Here is an 18,380-nt window from a genome sequence, read left to right on the forward strand (position 1 = left end):
CTCCATCAGGAGTGCTCTTAATCCAATGTCCTGGTCCTTCTTAGTGCATAGTCTGAAGTTTCTACAGATCCTACACTTATTCCGGGCATGGGTCTCATCCAGGCACTTTAAGCAGCTCTGGTGAGGATTGTTTATGGGCATGGGCTTCTCACATGAAGCACTTGGTTTGAAGCCTGAGGATTGGGTTATGCCCTTTCCCTGGGACTATGTCCCCCGTGGGACTAAACTACAACCATCTCTAAACTACTAATTCTAATTAATTAACTTATCAACTAGAGCTATATACACTAAAGTTACAGAGGAAACTACTGGTAGTATGCTTGCAAAGGCAAGGACGTTCCATCACTATCATGGACAGTAAGAAGGAACTGGGGGGGGGGTGAGGGGCTGACGGCGCCCCTTATACCGGTGCATACGCACACCACTGCAGACAGCACTAAAGCCAACCCTACGGATAACATGAAGGGAAACAATCTCTGGCACTGGTGCATGTGGCGCATACATACTTGACATGGAATGGACATGAGCAAGCACTTGAAGAAGAAAGATATATTTTTCAAAGCTAGGTTTTGGAATGATTGCTTGATAAACTTTTACTTAATGTATTCTTTTATGCAAATCATTTGTACTGTATATATCATTGTGACTGCATTGTGTGAAGTGATCTGATTCATTCTTGTGAGTAATCAAACTTCAAAGCATCACTGTAACATTTTAACTATATATATACTCCCTTCAATATGTATAGCACTTAGAATTTTTGGTGGGAAGAAATTTCTACTTCATGTAGATTAACAGTGTATGAGAGTCTATTCTTACTCTTAAATCATCACAAGGCTACAAAATGTACATTTGATATAATCTTTGACTGAATTTAACAAGAGTTAAGCAAACTTACAGGGAAATTTATTTTATATATCAGACTGTAAGAGCTTGATCCTACTAAGTACAAAGCACCCTCAATTCCCACTGAAACCAGTGGGAGTTGAGAGTACTCAGCACCTCCTAGGAATATTAGAATCTTGCAGGATTGAACCCAGAGTCAATATTTTGTTTGCTTATATAGATTTACTATTCTCAGACAAAAAAACCACTTCATCTCTGCAAACTCACCCAGTAAGCATAGTATAAAGCAGGACACCAAGACTCCATATATCACAAGCAGCATCATAGCCTTGCCTTTTTAAAACCTGTGAAATGCAAATATATTAATTTCTACAGAAAACAGCACAGTTTATTATAATTTTGGTATCAACATTATTATCATATTACCTCAAAGACCTCAACTGTTTATTGTTTCAAAAGCTTAATTCATTGAAAATTTTACAATTATGCAATAATGGAGAAACAATATTTAAATAAATAATGTTAAAATGAAGGCATGTAAACCACAACTTGTTATTTACCTCTGGAGCAACAAAATTTGCTGTGTAACATGGAGTCATCAGAAGACCGTTTTCTGCTCTTAGCTGTTTTGCGAAGCCAAAATCACAAATTCGAATTGATTCTGGGTTACCAGATTCATCAACATAAAGAATGTTGCTAGGTTTCAGGTCTCTATGAACAACCTAATAAAAACACAAAAACAAAAAATAAAATATAGCATAGTAGTGTCTCTATTATAAATACCTATTCCACTGCTTAATAATTTATTTTTAAGTTGCAGTTAGCAATGGACTTTAAAGAAGGTGATGTTTTTAATATCAACTCCAGTACATTACAATACATCGTTTTTGGCTACCCAGAATGTCAGAACTGTGGAATACACGAGTTCATTTTGAGAACAATAATGTTTCCAGTTTTCAAATTTGAGCACTTTGAGCATAAAAGTAATGTTTGACACATGAGTTGATGATGATGAACACCAAGTAATTTCATCTTCAAAGTTCCTAAAGCTATAGAGTTTGGAGAAACAAAGATCACACAGGCTAAATTACTGACAACTGTTTTTTGAAATATGAGTTCAAGAATATAACTAACATTTGTCACAAAGACTGTTACCATACATAATGGGATGCCATGGCAGACAGACAAACGAACATTGATGAGTTTTTAAATTATAAATCTTCCTCCTCTTCCTATCACAGATACAGATGCATCTCATCTGTTTTCCTCATCTAACCCCTCCATTTGTCTCGGTGACATCACTATTTCCCACCTTATGGTCTCCATGGCTCCCAACGTTACTCTATCTTTGTCCTTATCCACCAAACTCCCTTCTTTTACAATACAAAGATTCTTCACTCTTGACTCCAACTATCACCACATCAACCTTCCCCCACCTCTAACCTACTTCATCTTTCAAAAACCCCAGTAACCACCTTTCATAACTGTTGTTCTTCAAGATGTGTTGTTCATGTCCATTTCAAGTAGGTGTGTGTACGTGCCACATGCACAGTAGTCGGAAAGCTTTTTTCCTAGCAGCACCTGTCGGGTCGACTCAGGCACCCCCTAGAGTCGCACTGCTATGGCGCCATATACAGGGCCCTGCCAACCCACCACCTCTTCAGTTCCTTCTTGCCGGCTGGCTCCAACAGAAGGCTAGGCGGGTGGATTTTGGAACGGACATAAGCAGCACATCTCGAAGAACAACAGCTACGAAAGTTAGGTAACCATTTTTTTTTTCTTCGAGTGCTTGCTCATGTCTATTCCAAATAGGTGACTCACAAGCTAGCTCCCAGAGGTGGGATCAGAGCTTACCGAATCATTGATTGGAGCACTGCTCAGCTGAATGCCACATCATCCCTGACCTGTTGTGTGATGGCATAGTGTGAGGTGAACATGTGGACTGATGACCATGTTCCTGCCCTGCAGATTTTCTGAATAAGGGACATGAGTCAGGAAGACTGCCGAGGAGGCCTGCGCCTTTGTAGAATGAGCTGTGAGTGCAGGGGCAGGTCTTTTTGCCAGATCATAACAGGTCCTAATGCAGAATGTGATCCACGATGAAATCCTTTGCGAGGATACTGGGAGGCCTCTCATTCTGTCTGCTGCCGCGATGAAGAGTTGTTCTGATCTGCAAAATGGCTTCGTCCTTTCAACATAGAACGCCAGTGCCCTCCTAATGTCTAGGGAATGGAGGTTTTGTTCCCTGTTATTGGCATGTGGTTTAAGGAGAACCCCCCCCCTCCGCAACTTGAGACCGTTGCTCCTTGTTCTGTCATCTGCCACCACTGAGAACAGCCTAGCTCCATCCTCCCTGGAACCCCCTTTCAGGCAGTTAAAGGCTGCTATCAAATCCCCCCTCATTTTTCTCTTCTGTAGACTGAACAAGCCTAGTTCCTTCAGCCTCTCCTCATAAGTCTTGTGCTCCAGTCCCCTAATCATTTTTGTTGTCCTCCGTTGGACTCTCTCCAACTTCTCCACATCCTTGTTGTAGTGGGGGGCTCAAAACTGGACACAATACTCCAAATGCGGCCTCACCAATGCCGAATAGAGGGGAATGATCACTTCCCGTGATCTGTTGGCAATGCTCCTACTAATGCAGCCCAATATGCTATTAGCCTTCTTGGCAACCAGGGCACACTGCTGACTCATATCCAGCTTCTTATCCATTGTTACCCCCAGGTCCTTTTCTGCAGAACTGCTGCTTAGCCAGTCGGTCTCCAGTCTGTAGCTGTGCATGGGATTCTTCCGTCCTAAGTGCAGGACTCTGCACTTGTCCTTGTTGAACCTCATCAGATTTCTTTTGGCCCAATCCTCCAGTTTGTTTAGGTCCTTCTGTATCCTATCCTTACCTTCCAGGGTATCTACCACTCCCCCCAGTTTAGTGTCATCTGCAAACGTGCTGAGGGTGCAATCTACCCCATCCTCCAGATCATTGATGAAGATGTTGAACAAAACCGGCCCCAGGACTGACCCCTGGGGCACTCCGCCTCGTGACCAGCTGCCAGCTAGACATGGAGCCATTGATCACTACTCGTTGAGCCCGATGATCTAGCCAGCCCTCTATCCATTTTATAGTCCATTCATCCAACCCATACTTCCTTAACTTGCTGATAAGAATACTGTGAGAGACCGTATCAAAAGCTTTGCTAAAGTCAAGGAATGAGCAGCCATGAGTCCCTGGGTGGAATGCAGAGATTGCTGCTAGGTGTACTTTTAGTGATGAGATTGCCAGGCCTAGCTACTTCAGATGCAGCAGATAGTCCAAGATGGAGGGTACTGATGCCTGTGTCCGGAGGGTACATTTCTACAATGACCAGACTGAAAATCTCTTCCACTTGGCCAAGTATCCAACCCTGGTGAATGGCTTCTTGCTACCAAGGAGGACCTCTCTGATGGGCTCTGAGCATGTTGATTCTATGGTGTTTAGCCATGAAGCTTCCACACTGTGAGGTGGGGAGACTCTAAGCTGGGATGCTATAGGCGGCGTTGGTCTTGAGTAATCAGGTCCAGCATCAATGGTAGAGTTCCAGCAGCACTGAGTACCAGTGTTGTTGAGGCCAGACTCGAGCTATGAGGGTAATGGATGTTTCCTCCCTCTTGAACTTGAGCAGGACCCTGTGGATGAGCGGAAAGAGTGGGAATTCATAGAGGAGGCATCCCTCCCAAGTCACGAGGAATGCATCTGTGATTGAGCCTGGACTGTGGTTCAAGAACAAGCAAAACTGCTGACACTTCCTGTTGAGCCTTGTTGTGAACAAATCTATTTGGGGAACTCCCCAAATTGGAAAACGCTGCTCACGACATCTGGTCGGAAGGACTACTCGTGAATGCAGAAGGATCTGCTGAGCCGGTCGCCCAATAGGTAAGTGGACTGAGTGGGCTATGCAGATTTCCCACAACTTGAGGGCTTTGCAGCACAAGGGAGAGGAGTGTGCTCCCCCTGTCGGTTTATGTAAAACACTGCCAAGGTATTGTCCGTCATCACCGATATACATTTGCCCTTTAGTTGGAGGTGGAATGTACGGCAGGCCAATTGGAGTGCCCTGAGCTCCCTGACATTGATGGGGAGGGAGAGCTCTGATTGAGACCATAGCCCTTGAGTCCTGAAAGTCCCTATATGGGCTCCGCATCCCAGCTCTGAAGCATCCGTGACCAGTGTCCTGTAGAAGGGTACTCCTGCACAGACTGCACTTGGCTTGAGCCACCAGTGGAGGGACTCAATAATCCCAGGCGGGAGTGAGACTACCTTGTCCAGACTGTCCATGTTTGGGTGATACGCTGACGCCAACCAAGCTTGGAGAGGTCTGAGTTGAAGCCTGGCATGTTGAACCACATAGAGGAGGCCACGTGGCAGAGCAAAGTTAGGAAATTTTGCGCCATCGTGGTAGGGAAGCATCTGAGGTCCTTTATGATGGAGCTCATATTGTGAAAAGGAAACTCTGGTAGGAGTGCCCTGGCCTGAACAGAGTCCAGTGTGGCTCTATAAATTCTATCCTCTGAGTGGGAGATAGGGTTGACTTGGGGATATTCAGCTTCAGCCCCAGCTCGCTGAACATTGCTCGAACCAGAGATACCTGGGCCTTGGAGTGGTCTTTGATCAACCAGTCATCCGGGTATGGAAACACCTGAACCCAGTGTCATCTGAGAAATGTGGCGACTACTGCCATGCGCTTGGTGAAGACCCTGGGAGCTGCTGACAATCCAAAGGCAAGAACTATGAACTGGTAACAAGTGTGGTTCACTATGAATCTGCGGAAACTTCTGTGATGAGGGATTATTGATATGTGAAACTACACTTCCTTCAAGTGGAAGGTGGCGTACCCGGATCCAGAGAGGGCATGATGATGGCCAAGGAAACCATGTGAAATTTCAACTTCTTCATATATCTGTTGAGGTTTCTTAGGTCAAGGATGGGTCTGAGACCCCTTTTGGCCTTTGGGATTAGAAAATAACGGGAGTAGAATCCCTTTCCCCTTAGCTCCTAAGGAACCTTCTTCACTGCTCCTGCGCGCAGGAGCACTTGCACCTCCTATGTAAGAATTTTCTCGTGAAAAGGATCCCTGAAGAGGGACGGGGGTGGGGGAGAAGAACAGAATTGGAGAGACTATCCCAGTTCTACTATGCACAGCACCCATCATTCTGAGGTTATCCAGGTCCACGCCTGACAGAACAGAGACAGACGATTCAATAAACAGGGGTGAGGGTATGCAAACTTGTCTGGTAAGTCGCCCTTGGGTGCACCCTCAAAACGATTGCTTAGGCCCAGAGGGCTGACTCGTTGAACTCTGGTCTTGGTTGGAGGGGGGGGTGTGAGGTTTTCTATAGTTCCTGCCCCTCTTCCTAGAATAGTTCTATCTGGACTGTGAGGGTTAGAACTATGGGGGCGATTGGGCCTTAAAGTGCTTCCTCTGCGGAGCAGAAGTATGTAGGCCCAGTGACTTTAGTGTCACCCTGAATTCTTTGAGGCTGTGGAGCTTGGAGTCCATTTGCTCCAAAAATGGTCCAGAGTCTTCAAAGGGCAAGTCCTGAATAGTCTGTTGGATCTCTGGGAGGAGATCCGACACCTGTAGCCATGAGCTTCTCCTCATGAGCTTAGGACATAGTCCTTGTATCCGAATCTGCTGCATCTAATGCGGCTTGTAATGTGGTCCTTGCCACTTTCTTGCCTTCCTGGACAACGGGCGCAAATTCTGACCTGGAATCGGCTGGGATCAGCACCTTGAACTTCAACATGGTGTCCCATGAATTGAAATTGTAGCAATTCAGAATTGCTGGTTAGCAATTTGAAGCTGGAGCCCCCAGTAGAGACCTTCCTACCGAAGAGGTCCAGCTTCTTTGAGTCCTTAGATTTTGGAGAGGAACCTTGCTGTCCCTGCCTCTCCTTCTCATTCGCAGCCAACACTACTAATGACCCTGACTGCGGATGAGTAAACAAATACTCGTGGCCCCAAGATGGAGTAAAATGTTTCCTCTCTATCTCCTTTGCTGTTGGGGGCATACAGGCGGATGTCTGCCAGAGTTTTTTTGGTGGATTGAATAGTCTTGTTGAAAGGTAGTGCCACCCTTAAGGGACCTTCAGGCAACAGAACATCCATCATGGGAGTCCATTGACTCCATCACTTCCTCTGCCTGGAGCCACATGTTCTGTGTCACCCTTTGCAGCAACTCTTGATGCGCCCTGTTGTCCATGAAGGGTGGTCCTGCTCATGTTTCCATCACTGCTTCATCCAGTGACTTGGACAAGTATGCCCTGAGCATGATCTTTCTGCCCGTCAGGTTTGCGGGGCTCACCCTGAATGGGTGCAAACAGCACCTGCATCCAACACAGTGGTGACCTACCCCTCCCTCTTAGTGCCGGCCTCGGTGCCACATGGCAACCAACGGCTTCCCTGAAGATGAGGGGGTAGCATCTCTCCAAGGAGAGGGGCTCAAGTTCACTGGCAAAGGACCCTTGGGCCTGTTGATAAGCCCAAGGTGTCCAGGAGAGCCACTGTGCTGGCAGCTGCCATTGAGCCTGTCAGGGTCCCATAAAGGAAACTTGTCCAGAGTCCTGACCACGTCGGCTTTTCCTCAAGCAGTGCCTGCTATAATAGAAGGTATATGACTTGGCTTCCGAGTAAGAAGACCTCACGTCCGAGCGCAGAAACCACAGTTGTGCTGACCTGGATGGTGGTGCCAGAGAACTGCTCCTTGGTGATGGGGATCTGTGCCGCATCATGGATGGTTTGCCTCTAGATGGCACTGCGCTCTTCTGAGGTGCCGGAGGTCTTACAACTACGGCTCTCTCCAATCTGGCAGGAGACTGCTATCATGGCTATCACGTCTCTAAACGCTTCAAAGGTGTCCGGAGTGGACGGGAGATCCAAATTCTCCCCTAAGCTCTCCCTTGCTGGGGAGTCCATGAACACCGGACTCGATGTGCCCTTCTGCGGACCTGAAGTCACTGGTGCTGCCACCGATGGAATAGTGCCTTGTGTCCCTCTCCAGCATGCACTGCACTGATGTCCTTTACACTGACCTCACTATGGGAGAGCACCCTCGATCAGTTTTCAGTTTTCTTGTGCCTCTTGCGAGGCACGGTGAATGGGAGTGGTGCCAGAACAACTCCGGTACCAGAGGGGAGCGGTGCCTTGATTCTCTTGGTGCTGACGATTTCCTCGGTGCTGCCATCTCCCTCATGGAGGGTGGAATGCTCTGCACCAAGGAGCTGGGGTCCTGCTGGCCCACTGGCTGGGGCCTTAGAGCTACCTCCACAATGAGGGGCTTTAGCCTGACCCTCCTCTCCTTTTTAGTCCTGGGTCTAAAGTCCCTGCAGATTTTGCACCTGTCCATCTGGTGGGATTCTCCAAGGGATTTTAAGCAGGTGTCATGTGGGTCATCTTTAGGCATAGACTTTTGGCAAGACCCACATGGCTTAAATCCCTGGAATCAGAGTAAAGAAAAGAAGGGGGGGGACCCCCAAAATAGCTTAACTATTAAGTCTTACTAACTACTATTTCAACCATTTACAGATAACCATGAAAGGAAGATTACTAAGGGATTGCTTGCCGCAGCAAGAGAAAGAAGCTCCAACGACCGTCACGGGTGGTAAAAAGAAACTGAAGGTGCAGTGGGTCAACAGGGCCCTATATACAATGCTCCTGGTGCAGCTCCAGGGGGTGCCTGGGTCGACCCGACAGATACTGGTAGGGGAAAAACTTGCCGACGACTGTGCACGTTGTGTGCGCACACTCACCTACTTGGAATCGACGTAAGCAAGCACTCAAAGAAGGAGCTTTCCACTACAGAAAATATGGGGAGTTTTACAGCTTTGGAGAAAAGGTTTGATGCAGAATAGTTATCTGCTAGGAAATATTTGTTTAATTTTTGCACAATGGAAGAATCCATCCCAGATGTGGATTTGTCCCACTCAGATTTGCAAACTCAGATAGGGAGAAATGTTTCAGTATATATTAGATAATGCATTTCTAAATCTTTTCCTCAAGAATCTTTCCTCAAGACTTACCCCTTGTGCATGCAGGTATTCAACAGTTCTTGTTATTGTGAGCAGGACAGCACTAGCTTCTCGTTCTGAGAAAAATTTCTGCCTAAGAATTTTGTCCAGCAGTTCTCCTCCTTTCATAAGTTCTGTTACCACATATACGTACTTTCCATCATCATACACCTAAAAAATTAAATAAATTAGCATGTAAACTTTTAAAAAGGTTTCTTCTCTATTACCCTTCTTTAAAAGGGTGTCAAGATAATGCAGCTAACCCAAAAGAATTCTTTTCATTAGAAAACCTGTAGAATTACTGCCACTCCCAAACCAATCTATTTGAACAATATTTTAAATTTCAAAATGAGCACAAAACTTTATCCACTGAACAATGAGGACAATAACTGAATAATATGTAAAAATTGTTAGGCTAAAGTTTAAAGACAAAGAACAGGTGAGTAAAATTTAGGAATGCTCAGATTGCTTCTTTGATATCTAAATGAATATCAAATCTGGATGCAGTCAAGTGGAGGTAATAAGCTGTGACTGCTATTGTTCAGGTTGAATTAGAGCTAATTTCATAATGAAGTAACTATTCCACAAAGAAGTTCAGCAATTGCGAGAAATTAGCTATTTCAACATAAATTTTAGGGCACTATAAAAAGAACCATTCAAAATTAATATTATATAATAAATTGGGGAGACTGCAGTTAGCGCATGAAAAAATCTGTTAGAATTTATTGACACAATCAGCATTCTAATACTTGAAAATCAAAGTCCATTTATAAATTGCTATCCCATTTCTTGGAAAATCTGTTACTGTGCACACATGGTCTATTCTAAAAAGCTTATAGAAATCTATTAAGACTTCATCCTGTATTTATAATTATGAAAAATTGTTTAAGTGCTTTCCGCTTATGTCCATTTAGTCTGCTTCTATTCTGGGAAGACAAGGTGGGTAAGGTAATATCTTTTACTGGACCAACTTCTGTTGGTGAGAGACGACAAGCTCTGGAGCAATGTGTGGCTTGAAAGCTTGTTTCCTTCACCAACAGAAGTTGGTCCAATAAAAGATAATATCTCACCTACATTGTCTCTCAGATATCCTGGGACTGACATAGCTACAACTGCGCTCTGCTCTGGTGAAACAGTTGACCAGCTATCCATCTTACCATCAGGGGGCACTGCAGCTTATAAACTGCATAGAAGCACTTTGAAAGCATTAATATCTGAATACCACAACACTTAATATTTATTGTGCTTCCTTGGACTTTTACCTTCAATCTCATTCAAAATTTGGCTTCTGTTTTAAAGAAATCTTCATTAAGTGATCCTCTTATTATGCAGAAATGTACTTTTAGAGAAATCATTCCCTCATGATTTCAATATACAATTTCCAAGATGTTAGAATTATCCGCTCCTACAGTACCTGCCAAAAATGGTGAAAAGACTTTTGTTTCGCTTTTAAATTTAAATAAAGGTATCCATTCTAATAAAATAATATTGTGCATTAACTAATGAATGAATCAAGAGGAAATTCCTGTCGTTTCTATTTTTCTCCCCTCAAAATATCTAAAGTAATTATATTTTATATTATAGGCTATTAAACTCAGCAAATTTTAGTTTTCAAAATGAAGGAAGATTTTAGATATTCAAGTGTTTAAAAGTGACAGATTTCTATGTCTTTAAACACACTAGAATGTAGTTAAAATCAGTTTGGAAAGGGATTTTGTACTTTTTTATTGATGTGCTTTATCGATAATAATCGAGATGAGAAAACAAAACTGATATTGTAGAAAGCATGCTTTTCAATAAGACTGCTTCCAAATACAGAAGAAAAAGCTATAAGGGTAAACTTAGCCATTAACTCCCTCGTTTTCACAAGCGCATGGTTTTTTGAAAACACAAATGATAGAAATCAAGTTCTTTGCAGAGAGCAAGAATTATTTAATAGCCATTTCTTCAATCCTGAATTAATTAATTCAAATAACTAAAAACAGTAATCATAACTTCTTTGGGTTAAGACATTTAATGTTATACAAAATGTAAAATACAGGAATTAAATAATTCTGGACACTGAAATGGTAAAATTTTACAGATCTAAAACTGATGCTGATTTCTTCCAGGGCAGGCTTGCAATAGTTCAAGTAAAATGGAAATGGGAAATTTTTATGATAGTGCTATTAAAGATCTGAAATAGTAAGCATAACCAGTATTTCTAGTCTTAGCTTGGATGTCCTCCTTCAGCTACATTGACAGTGGCCTTCAAGATCTGAAAGCCTCTTGCTAGGTGAACAGTAGCAGAGAACCAGTAATCAGTTAAAAGTAACCAGTGTTTCAAATGTTAGCTTGGATATTGACCTTCCATATTTGGCTGTGCATGATTCACAGTTCTGCTTCTCCTGACATCAGTGAAAATGAATTTCACAAGGGTCTTTGTGTCCATTCCCAGGAAGTAGTTTGTACTGAAAAATGCTGTAGTGGTTTTTTATTTTTACTTTTTTTAAACAGTTGGGCATATATTGTGATGTAAACCGAAGAAGCCCCAAGAAAAAAATCTGAGGATGCTGCACTGCAAATAAACAGTATCTTAAATATCTATCATTCCAATGCAGCCACCTCTAAAGTGAAACATTATAACTAGGGCTGAGTGAAAACTGAAATTTCTGTTGTGTGGGAAATTCTGATATTTCTACATTTGTTTTCATCCTCAATCAGAATGAAAAGTAGAAATGTGAAAAATTTTTGATTAAAAAATGTTGAAACATTTTGTTTCAGCATTCCCACACTGAAATGTTTTGTTGTAGTACATTGAAACATTTCATTGAGTCAAGTCAATATTAAATTGCATGTTCCATGATGCCTCATGGGAAGAAGAGGTACTCACTTTGTGCAGTAACTGGAATTCTTTGAGATGTGTCCGCCTATGGGGGAATCATCTGATATTATCATGATGGTAAGGGAATCTTGAGTAAACTGTACTCCTGTGGAGTTCTTGGAAGGGTACTTTCACAAGCTGAATGACTGCATAACCCACCTGGATAGACGCTTGTTTGATATCTAGACTCCCCTGAGTCATCCCTGGCATTTTGGATTACAACAAAACACTTTGACATGTGCCCTAACAGTTGAAGACAATTCCTTACTGAGGTTTCAGGGCTGAGCAGAAGCCTTGAGATGAGATTCTTTAGGGTGAGAAATCTGTTGGTAGATAGGTAAGCACTGCCTGTCACCACATCCAGAGAAGCTGCTATGAAATCTATCCACAGCACTGGTGTCAAACCAGATTTCTCAAGATTTAGTTGGAGGCCTAGTCTGTGGAATAAGAAAATTATTGTTTGTATTGCTAACCACAGCTCCTGATCCCCAAGCAACCAAAAGTTGAGGTAAGAGAAGACAATTATCTCTAAATGATGAAGGTGGGCAGCTTTGACCACCATGATCTCTGAGAATACCCTTAGGGCAGAGGAGAAGCCCAAAAGGAGAATGTGCTATCAGTAGTGGTCGTGGCTAACTACAAAATGTGACCTCTTGTGAGAGGGGTGAACTACAACATGACAACTGGCATCTTGACAGTTGATAGTCACAAAACAATCCACAGAAATGAGGGAGGGAATTATAGCTGCGAGGGTCACCATCCTGAATTTCTGCTGTTTCACACAGCTGTTCAGACATCTGAGATCTAATATGTGTCTCCATCTCCTGTTCATTTCTGGATACAGAAAGTACTTAGAATAAAGCCCGATTCCTCTCTGCTGAACAGGTTCTGTAAGTCCTGTTCCAGTTCAGCGTAGAAGAGAATCAACCTCATGTCTCAGCAACTGACTGTGAGAAGGGTCCCTGAAAAGGGATAGCGAACGGGGTGGGGAGGAAGGGATGGAGGTGAAATGGATGGGATAACCAGATGTTACAACCTCCAAAACCCATTTGTTGGACATTATGCTCTCCATTCTGGTCAAAATTGAGACAGGTGGTATCCAAATGGGTAAAAGGCAGCTGGCAGCGGTAAATCCCTGTTGAACGAGTGGGTGGTTCAGGCTCTCGACCAAACCAACAGAACTAGAGCTTGGACAACGTGGATGGTTGGGATGAAGAAGCTGTGGCAGTAGCTGGCTTTTTTTTTTTGGGGGGGTGGAGGGGAGTGAGGGGGCATATCTAGGCCTGTTGGCTGGTGGCACATGTGGCCTATGGAAGGTAGAATAATGGGCTGGGCAAGATCTCTACATCCTCTGAGACCTGTTAAACTTCCTTTTATTTCCTGGCATACAAGTCCTGAGGGATCAAAATGTGGCCATTGAGCCCTTCAAAGTGTGAAGGGAATCATTGGCAAACTCTGAAAACACTTTGTCACTTTCAAAAGGGAGATCTTCAACAGTGCTCTTTGCCTCCCTAGTGAAGCCTGACAACTGGAGCCAAGATGCTTGTCGCATCACAATGGAAATGGACTGGGCTGTGGTATTGGCTGCATCTAGGAGGCCTGTAACAAAGTCCATGTTAAAAGCTGAGCTTCCTGTATGTTGGACTTGAATTGCTCATGATACTCCTGTGGTAGATATTCAATAAAGATGTTAAATTTATTGTAGTTCAAATAGTCATATTTTGACATAAGCACCTGAAGGATAGTTCACTATTCAAAACTGCAATGTAGCCAAGGAATAACTCTTATGATCAAAGAGATTGAGCCTTTTCTGGTCCTTGTTGTAAGAGATAGATTTAGCATTATTTTGTCTATTGTGCTCATTAACTGCTTCCACTACCAAAGTTTGGGGAAGGATGAGAACATATAAATTCCAAATCTCTGGCTGGGACATAGTATTTTTTAATCAGAATGCTTACAAGTGGGTGGTGCTGTCACTGGACTGTGCCAGATGGTCTTAGCAGGGTCCAGTAAAGCTTCATTGATTGCGAGGGCTACACATGTGGAAGCTGAAGTATGTAATAGGTCCAAGAGTTTACAATGGAAATTGTGGAGCTCTCCTAAAGTTACTTAGAGCACATCAACATGCTTCATCAGCTCCTGGAACTGTCTGAAGCCATCTGCCACGGAGGGTGGTGGAGGCATTACAGCCTCCTCAGTCAATGATGATGATGTATATGTAAGAGGTGTCACCTCATCACCCCTTGTTTTCTGCTCCTCAAAGTTCTCCTCTTCTAGTGCAGATGGAGAGAGCGTAGGCTTAGGAAAAAGTCCCCTATGGAAGTGACTAGAAGCTCTCATGAATTGTTGATGATAAAGGGCCCTGGGGTCCCAATAAGGCCACTGGAGGGGCCCATAGGGCATAGGAGGAAGCATTCACTGGTGATCATACAAGGTGGGTGTGGTTTGAGGTCTTCTGTCCTCTCTTGTGTTGTGGGTCAGAGAATGATGTCTCATAGAATAAAGAGGAGAACCCTCTACAGAAATCGATGAGTTGGAAGAGTCCTCCCTTGAGAATAATCCGGGGAAGGGAATGACAACTGCTCACTTTGGATTATAGGAAGTCGGTGAGCAAAGTGGTCTAAATAAAGGATGCGGAGTCAGTGACCCAGAGAATCTTAGTACAGACAGTTGGCCACCACTGGTAAGTAATGGGAATTCCAGATCACTGGAGACAAGGAAGTCCTTCCAGAATCCGAACTCCTTAAGGTACTGGTAATACATAAGCAGGAGGCTGATGAGATCCTGTGGAGGTCAGTTTTGGCTCCGATGAAATGGACACCAAAAGCTTGGTGTAAGAATGTTCAAGGTCAGACTCTGTTGATACCAATGCAGAGGTACACAACAATGATAGAGATACCAGGGGTACAGCAGGATCCAGTGGCATACATCTCTTTGAGGAAGAACCTCTATCAGTCTGGGTACAGCTGCCTGAAGTTGAAGACGTCCTCGGTACAGAGTCCTGTTTTGTAGTATGGTTTTTAGAGGACACTTTAGACACCCTCTTGGTACTAGAGCCTCTTGGAGCCTTTATGGAAATCCCCTTGGAACCTGAGGTTTTCAGAGCCTTTTTGTTAGTCGGTGACCAAGATTTCTCAGGAGATCAAGTACTCCTACATTTCTTACTGGTACCCGAAGACACAGAACATAAAGCTCTCTGCACCGTTGACACAGATACAGATACTGCCTTGCCTGAGGCTTTTGGGGACCGAGACCCAGAGGTGCATGGTGCAGCAGGGCTTGCATCCATTGAGATTGTCAGTAAGCAGTATCCTGACGTAGACAGGGCACTAACTATTTTCGAAGGATTGGATACGGATGGATTCTCAGACCACGGGTCAGTAGTCAGTGTTAGAACTTGCTCTATCATCAGTAATTTAAACTTGATCTCCCTCCAAGATCTGCTATGAGGAGGTGCAGATTTTGTATTTACTGGGGACCCGAGTGTCTCCCAAATCATGTGGGCACGGAGAATGCCCATCACTGACCGGGATAGATCACTGACTGGGAAGACACCAGGGATCCCAACATACCCCAGAACAAAAGTCCAGAATAACCCTCTTAATGGTAAAAAAAACAAAAACGAAAAAAGACGGGACAACAGTCCCAACATCTACTAACAAGCTAAACTATGTACATTAACTATCCTAAATAGACTAAATTGAAAACAGACATGGTCTACACTCCATCTGAGGCGAAAGGTGGTTGGGAAAGAACCGAGGGCTGTTTTCCCACACAGCCCTGTGTGTTCTCAAAACAGGGTACAAGGATGTGAAGGGCACATGTGGAGGCTGAACAGTCACTGCTACCAAAAATCTCCTTTCAAAGGTGCAAAGGCATGCATGCACACACACCTGATGTGGAGCACCCACACCAAAACTACTCTAAGAAGAATAATTGTAGTTTGGGTGCATTACGCTCGTTTTTCCCTCTGGATCAGGCGCTGCAGTCATGTTACTCCCATGATGCACTAAACGGGTTGGTCAAAGGAGAAACCATGGCACATCATGGGTAAGGATACAATTTGGTCATGGAGATCATGGATTCTGCGACTTTCTGGATCTCCGTGACTTCTGGGGCATGGCTGGAGCGGCTGGCCAGCCATGGGGGCCATCCCTAGGCACTCAACAGCTGATGGGAGACCAGCCCACTGGAGCAGTGGGTTGAAGCAGCTGCAAGCCTCAGCAGCTCTGTTTTCCACTCTCCCCCAGGGTATTTTTAGTGAAAGTCAGGGAGCAAGTTGCTGCTTTCATTAATTTTTGTTTATTGCCTGCTAACCTAGATATATTAGAATGTACTCCTCCTGAAATCTGTATTAGTCCATCTCTTTCTACTTCGAAGAGCACCTAATCCCTTCCACATGCCTGAAGTGTTTTTGAATGACCATGGCTGTACCTTTATTTATTAACTTTCCCTCCTACCCCTTCCCTTCATCTTGTCTCTTTTACATCAATGACTCTCTTCTTTTAATTAGTAATTTCAGATTGAGATTATTAATATTATATTGTATATTAATAAACTGCCTACTATGTTGAGTGCCTCAAACAAAAATGACTATTTTAAATGTAATTACATATTTTAGTTTAAAATTGAATATTGGCAAAAGTATATTAAGACATTTGAAACTGCACCATTTTACTCTTCATATTAGACACAAGAACATTTTTAGATACATCTAAAACATGCATGTTGTTCTTTGACAGAGATACAAAACAAAGAGTGAAAACACTTTTACAATACCCTATCAAAGAATGCATCTTTTGGGGTCTACTTACATCTTTAAGAGTAATAATATTTGGATGCTGTCCATAGCGCAATAGGATTTCAATTTCCTCTGTTGGATCTCTTTTGCTTTTGTCAATAATCTAGAATACAACGTAAATTTGTGAGAATAAATATTTTCTAAACACTGAAGAATGCAACAGATAAATGTTTTCATTTGTACAAATGCACAACATTCTCCACCAATGTTTCCAGGGATGCTGGCTACAATCAATACTTGGTTCCTTGAGTCCTGGGTAGTGGGGCAGGAAAAAATCTTTTGGAAGAATATGTAAAGTTCTTCAGGTGGATAGGATGTTGGTGGATAACAATACTGTTGTTCAGGTCACAATGATAAATGGGATGTTGCAGTAAATAATACTTCAACCATTCATTTAATAAAGCATAAAGCCCCTGACTTTGCTTGTGCTATTGAATCCTGAATGGATGACATTGCTGGACTGATTTTAGTATGGTTGTCTCCAGCTAGGCACCTGGAGCTAGATCCACAAAGGGACTTAACTTATAGGCACCCTGCCACCCAGTGGGATTCACAACTCCAAGTTAGGTACCTAGGCTCGCTATACAATGCATGAGGAGAGAATGGCACTTAAGAATGAGATCCACATAAGCCAGCATGCTGAGAGGGGAGCCACCTAAGCTAGTCAATAGGAAATGCAGAGAAGGGTGGGTCCTAAACCTGCCCCTCAAAGTGAGTTAGGTATCTAACTCCAGGCTGTAAGGGACGACTATCTCTGCTTGGGATTCTCAGCTATGAACCTTCTTCTCCTACAGTTAGATGTCCAAGTTGTTACTTGCAACAACACCAGAGGAAGTAGTAGTACTGCCCCACCCACCCTCTGATAATTTTTAGACCTATGGTTAGAGCATTCACCTGGGATGTGGGAGAACCAGGTTAAATTTCTCTACCTGATGTGGAGAAGGGATCTGAACTTAAGGCATTCTCCCAAGAGGAGGGAAACCCATCCACTGGGCTGTAGGGTATTTGGGGGTGGGGGTGTCTCAGACTCTCTGTTGAAGTGTTCCACTGTATATAAAATAACTGAATATGCACTGGGCCAGAGAAAGAGGGGTTGTTCTATAGCTCAGTGGTTAGAACATTCTCATAGAAGGGGAGACCCATGTTCACATACCTGTTCCACCTCAGGCAGAAGCAGGATTTGTGTCTATGTTTCCCACATTCTAGATGAGTATCCTAACCACTGAGCTATAAGTTATAAGGCAGGCAACCACCACAACCACCACCTCCTATTTTGTGTGGGTTTAGACATGATCTGAGTATGCCTACTAGATTAAACCCCACTGGCAAGAAAGAGGGGCAACACCTAGTTTGAGAATCCCACTAGGGCTTAGGTTCATGCACCCTGGCAGAAACATAGGCCTCGTCTGCAGCGGCGGCAGCATGTAGCTATGTGTAGCTACATGTGACAGTGAAAAGCAAGCTGTGTCCAGCTTGCATTGTGTAGCTACATGCAACCGTGAAAGGGTCTGACGGGGGAGGCTCTGACAGGGGGAAGCAGCAGGCTCCCTGCTGCTGGGGCATTTTGCTGCAGCAAGGAAAGGTTTTGGCAGCTTCCCACTGTGGAACCTTTCACAGCAGCAAAGACAGACTCTGGCAGTGGGGAGGCAGCAGAGAAAACTCTGGCAGTTTCCTGCTGCCAGGGCCTTTTGCTGCAGCAGGGAAAGGCTCCAGCAGAGAGGAGTTGATGGATCCTTTCCCTGCTGCCTCCCCACTACCAGAGCCTTTTGCTGTGACAGGGAAAGGCTCTGCCAAAGGGAAGGCAGTGGGACACTATACTGTTAAAAATAGCATAG

The 18,380-nt window shown here is 43.8% G+C and overlaps 1 protein-coding gene across 2 annotated transcripts in view; it reads right to left on the reverse strand.

Moving 5' to 3' along the window:
* RPS6KA3 (ribosomal protein S6 kinase A3) overlaps positions 1 to 18,380 on the reverse strand; it is a 126,585-nt gene that overhangs the window by 18,218 nt on the left and 89,987 nt on the right. For both annotated transcript variants that reach the window (XM_067545010.1, XM_067545009.1), the window contains exons 16-19: positions 16,559 to 16,648; positions 8,894 to 9,052; positions 1,407 to 1,568; positions 1,114 to 1,190 (exon numbers count right to left, since the gene is read on the reverse strand). In XM_067545010.1, coding sequence (XP_067401111.1) covers positions 1,114 to 1,190; positions 1,407 to 1,568; positions 8,894 to 9,052; positions 16,559 to 16,648 — 488 coding nt within the window. The remainder of the gene's footprint in view (positions 1 to 1,113; positions 1,191 to 1,406; positions 1,569 to 8,893; positions 9,053 to 16,558; positions 16,649 to 18,380) is intronic.

Source organism: Emydura macquarii, unplaced genomic scaffold (assembly GCF_026122565.2).
Source record: "Emydura macquarii macquarii isolate MOO-44397 ecotype Brisbane River unplaced genomic scaffold, CSIRO-AGI_Emac_v2 contig_1043, whole genome shotgun sequence".
In the NCBI taxonomy this organism is placed as follows: Eukaryota; Metazoa; Chordata; order Testudines; family Chelidae; genus Emydura; species Emydura macquarii.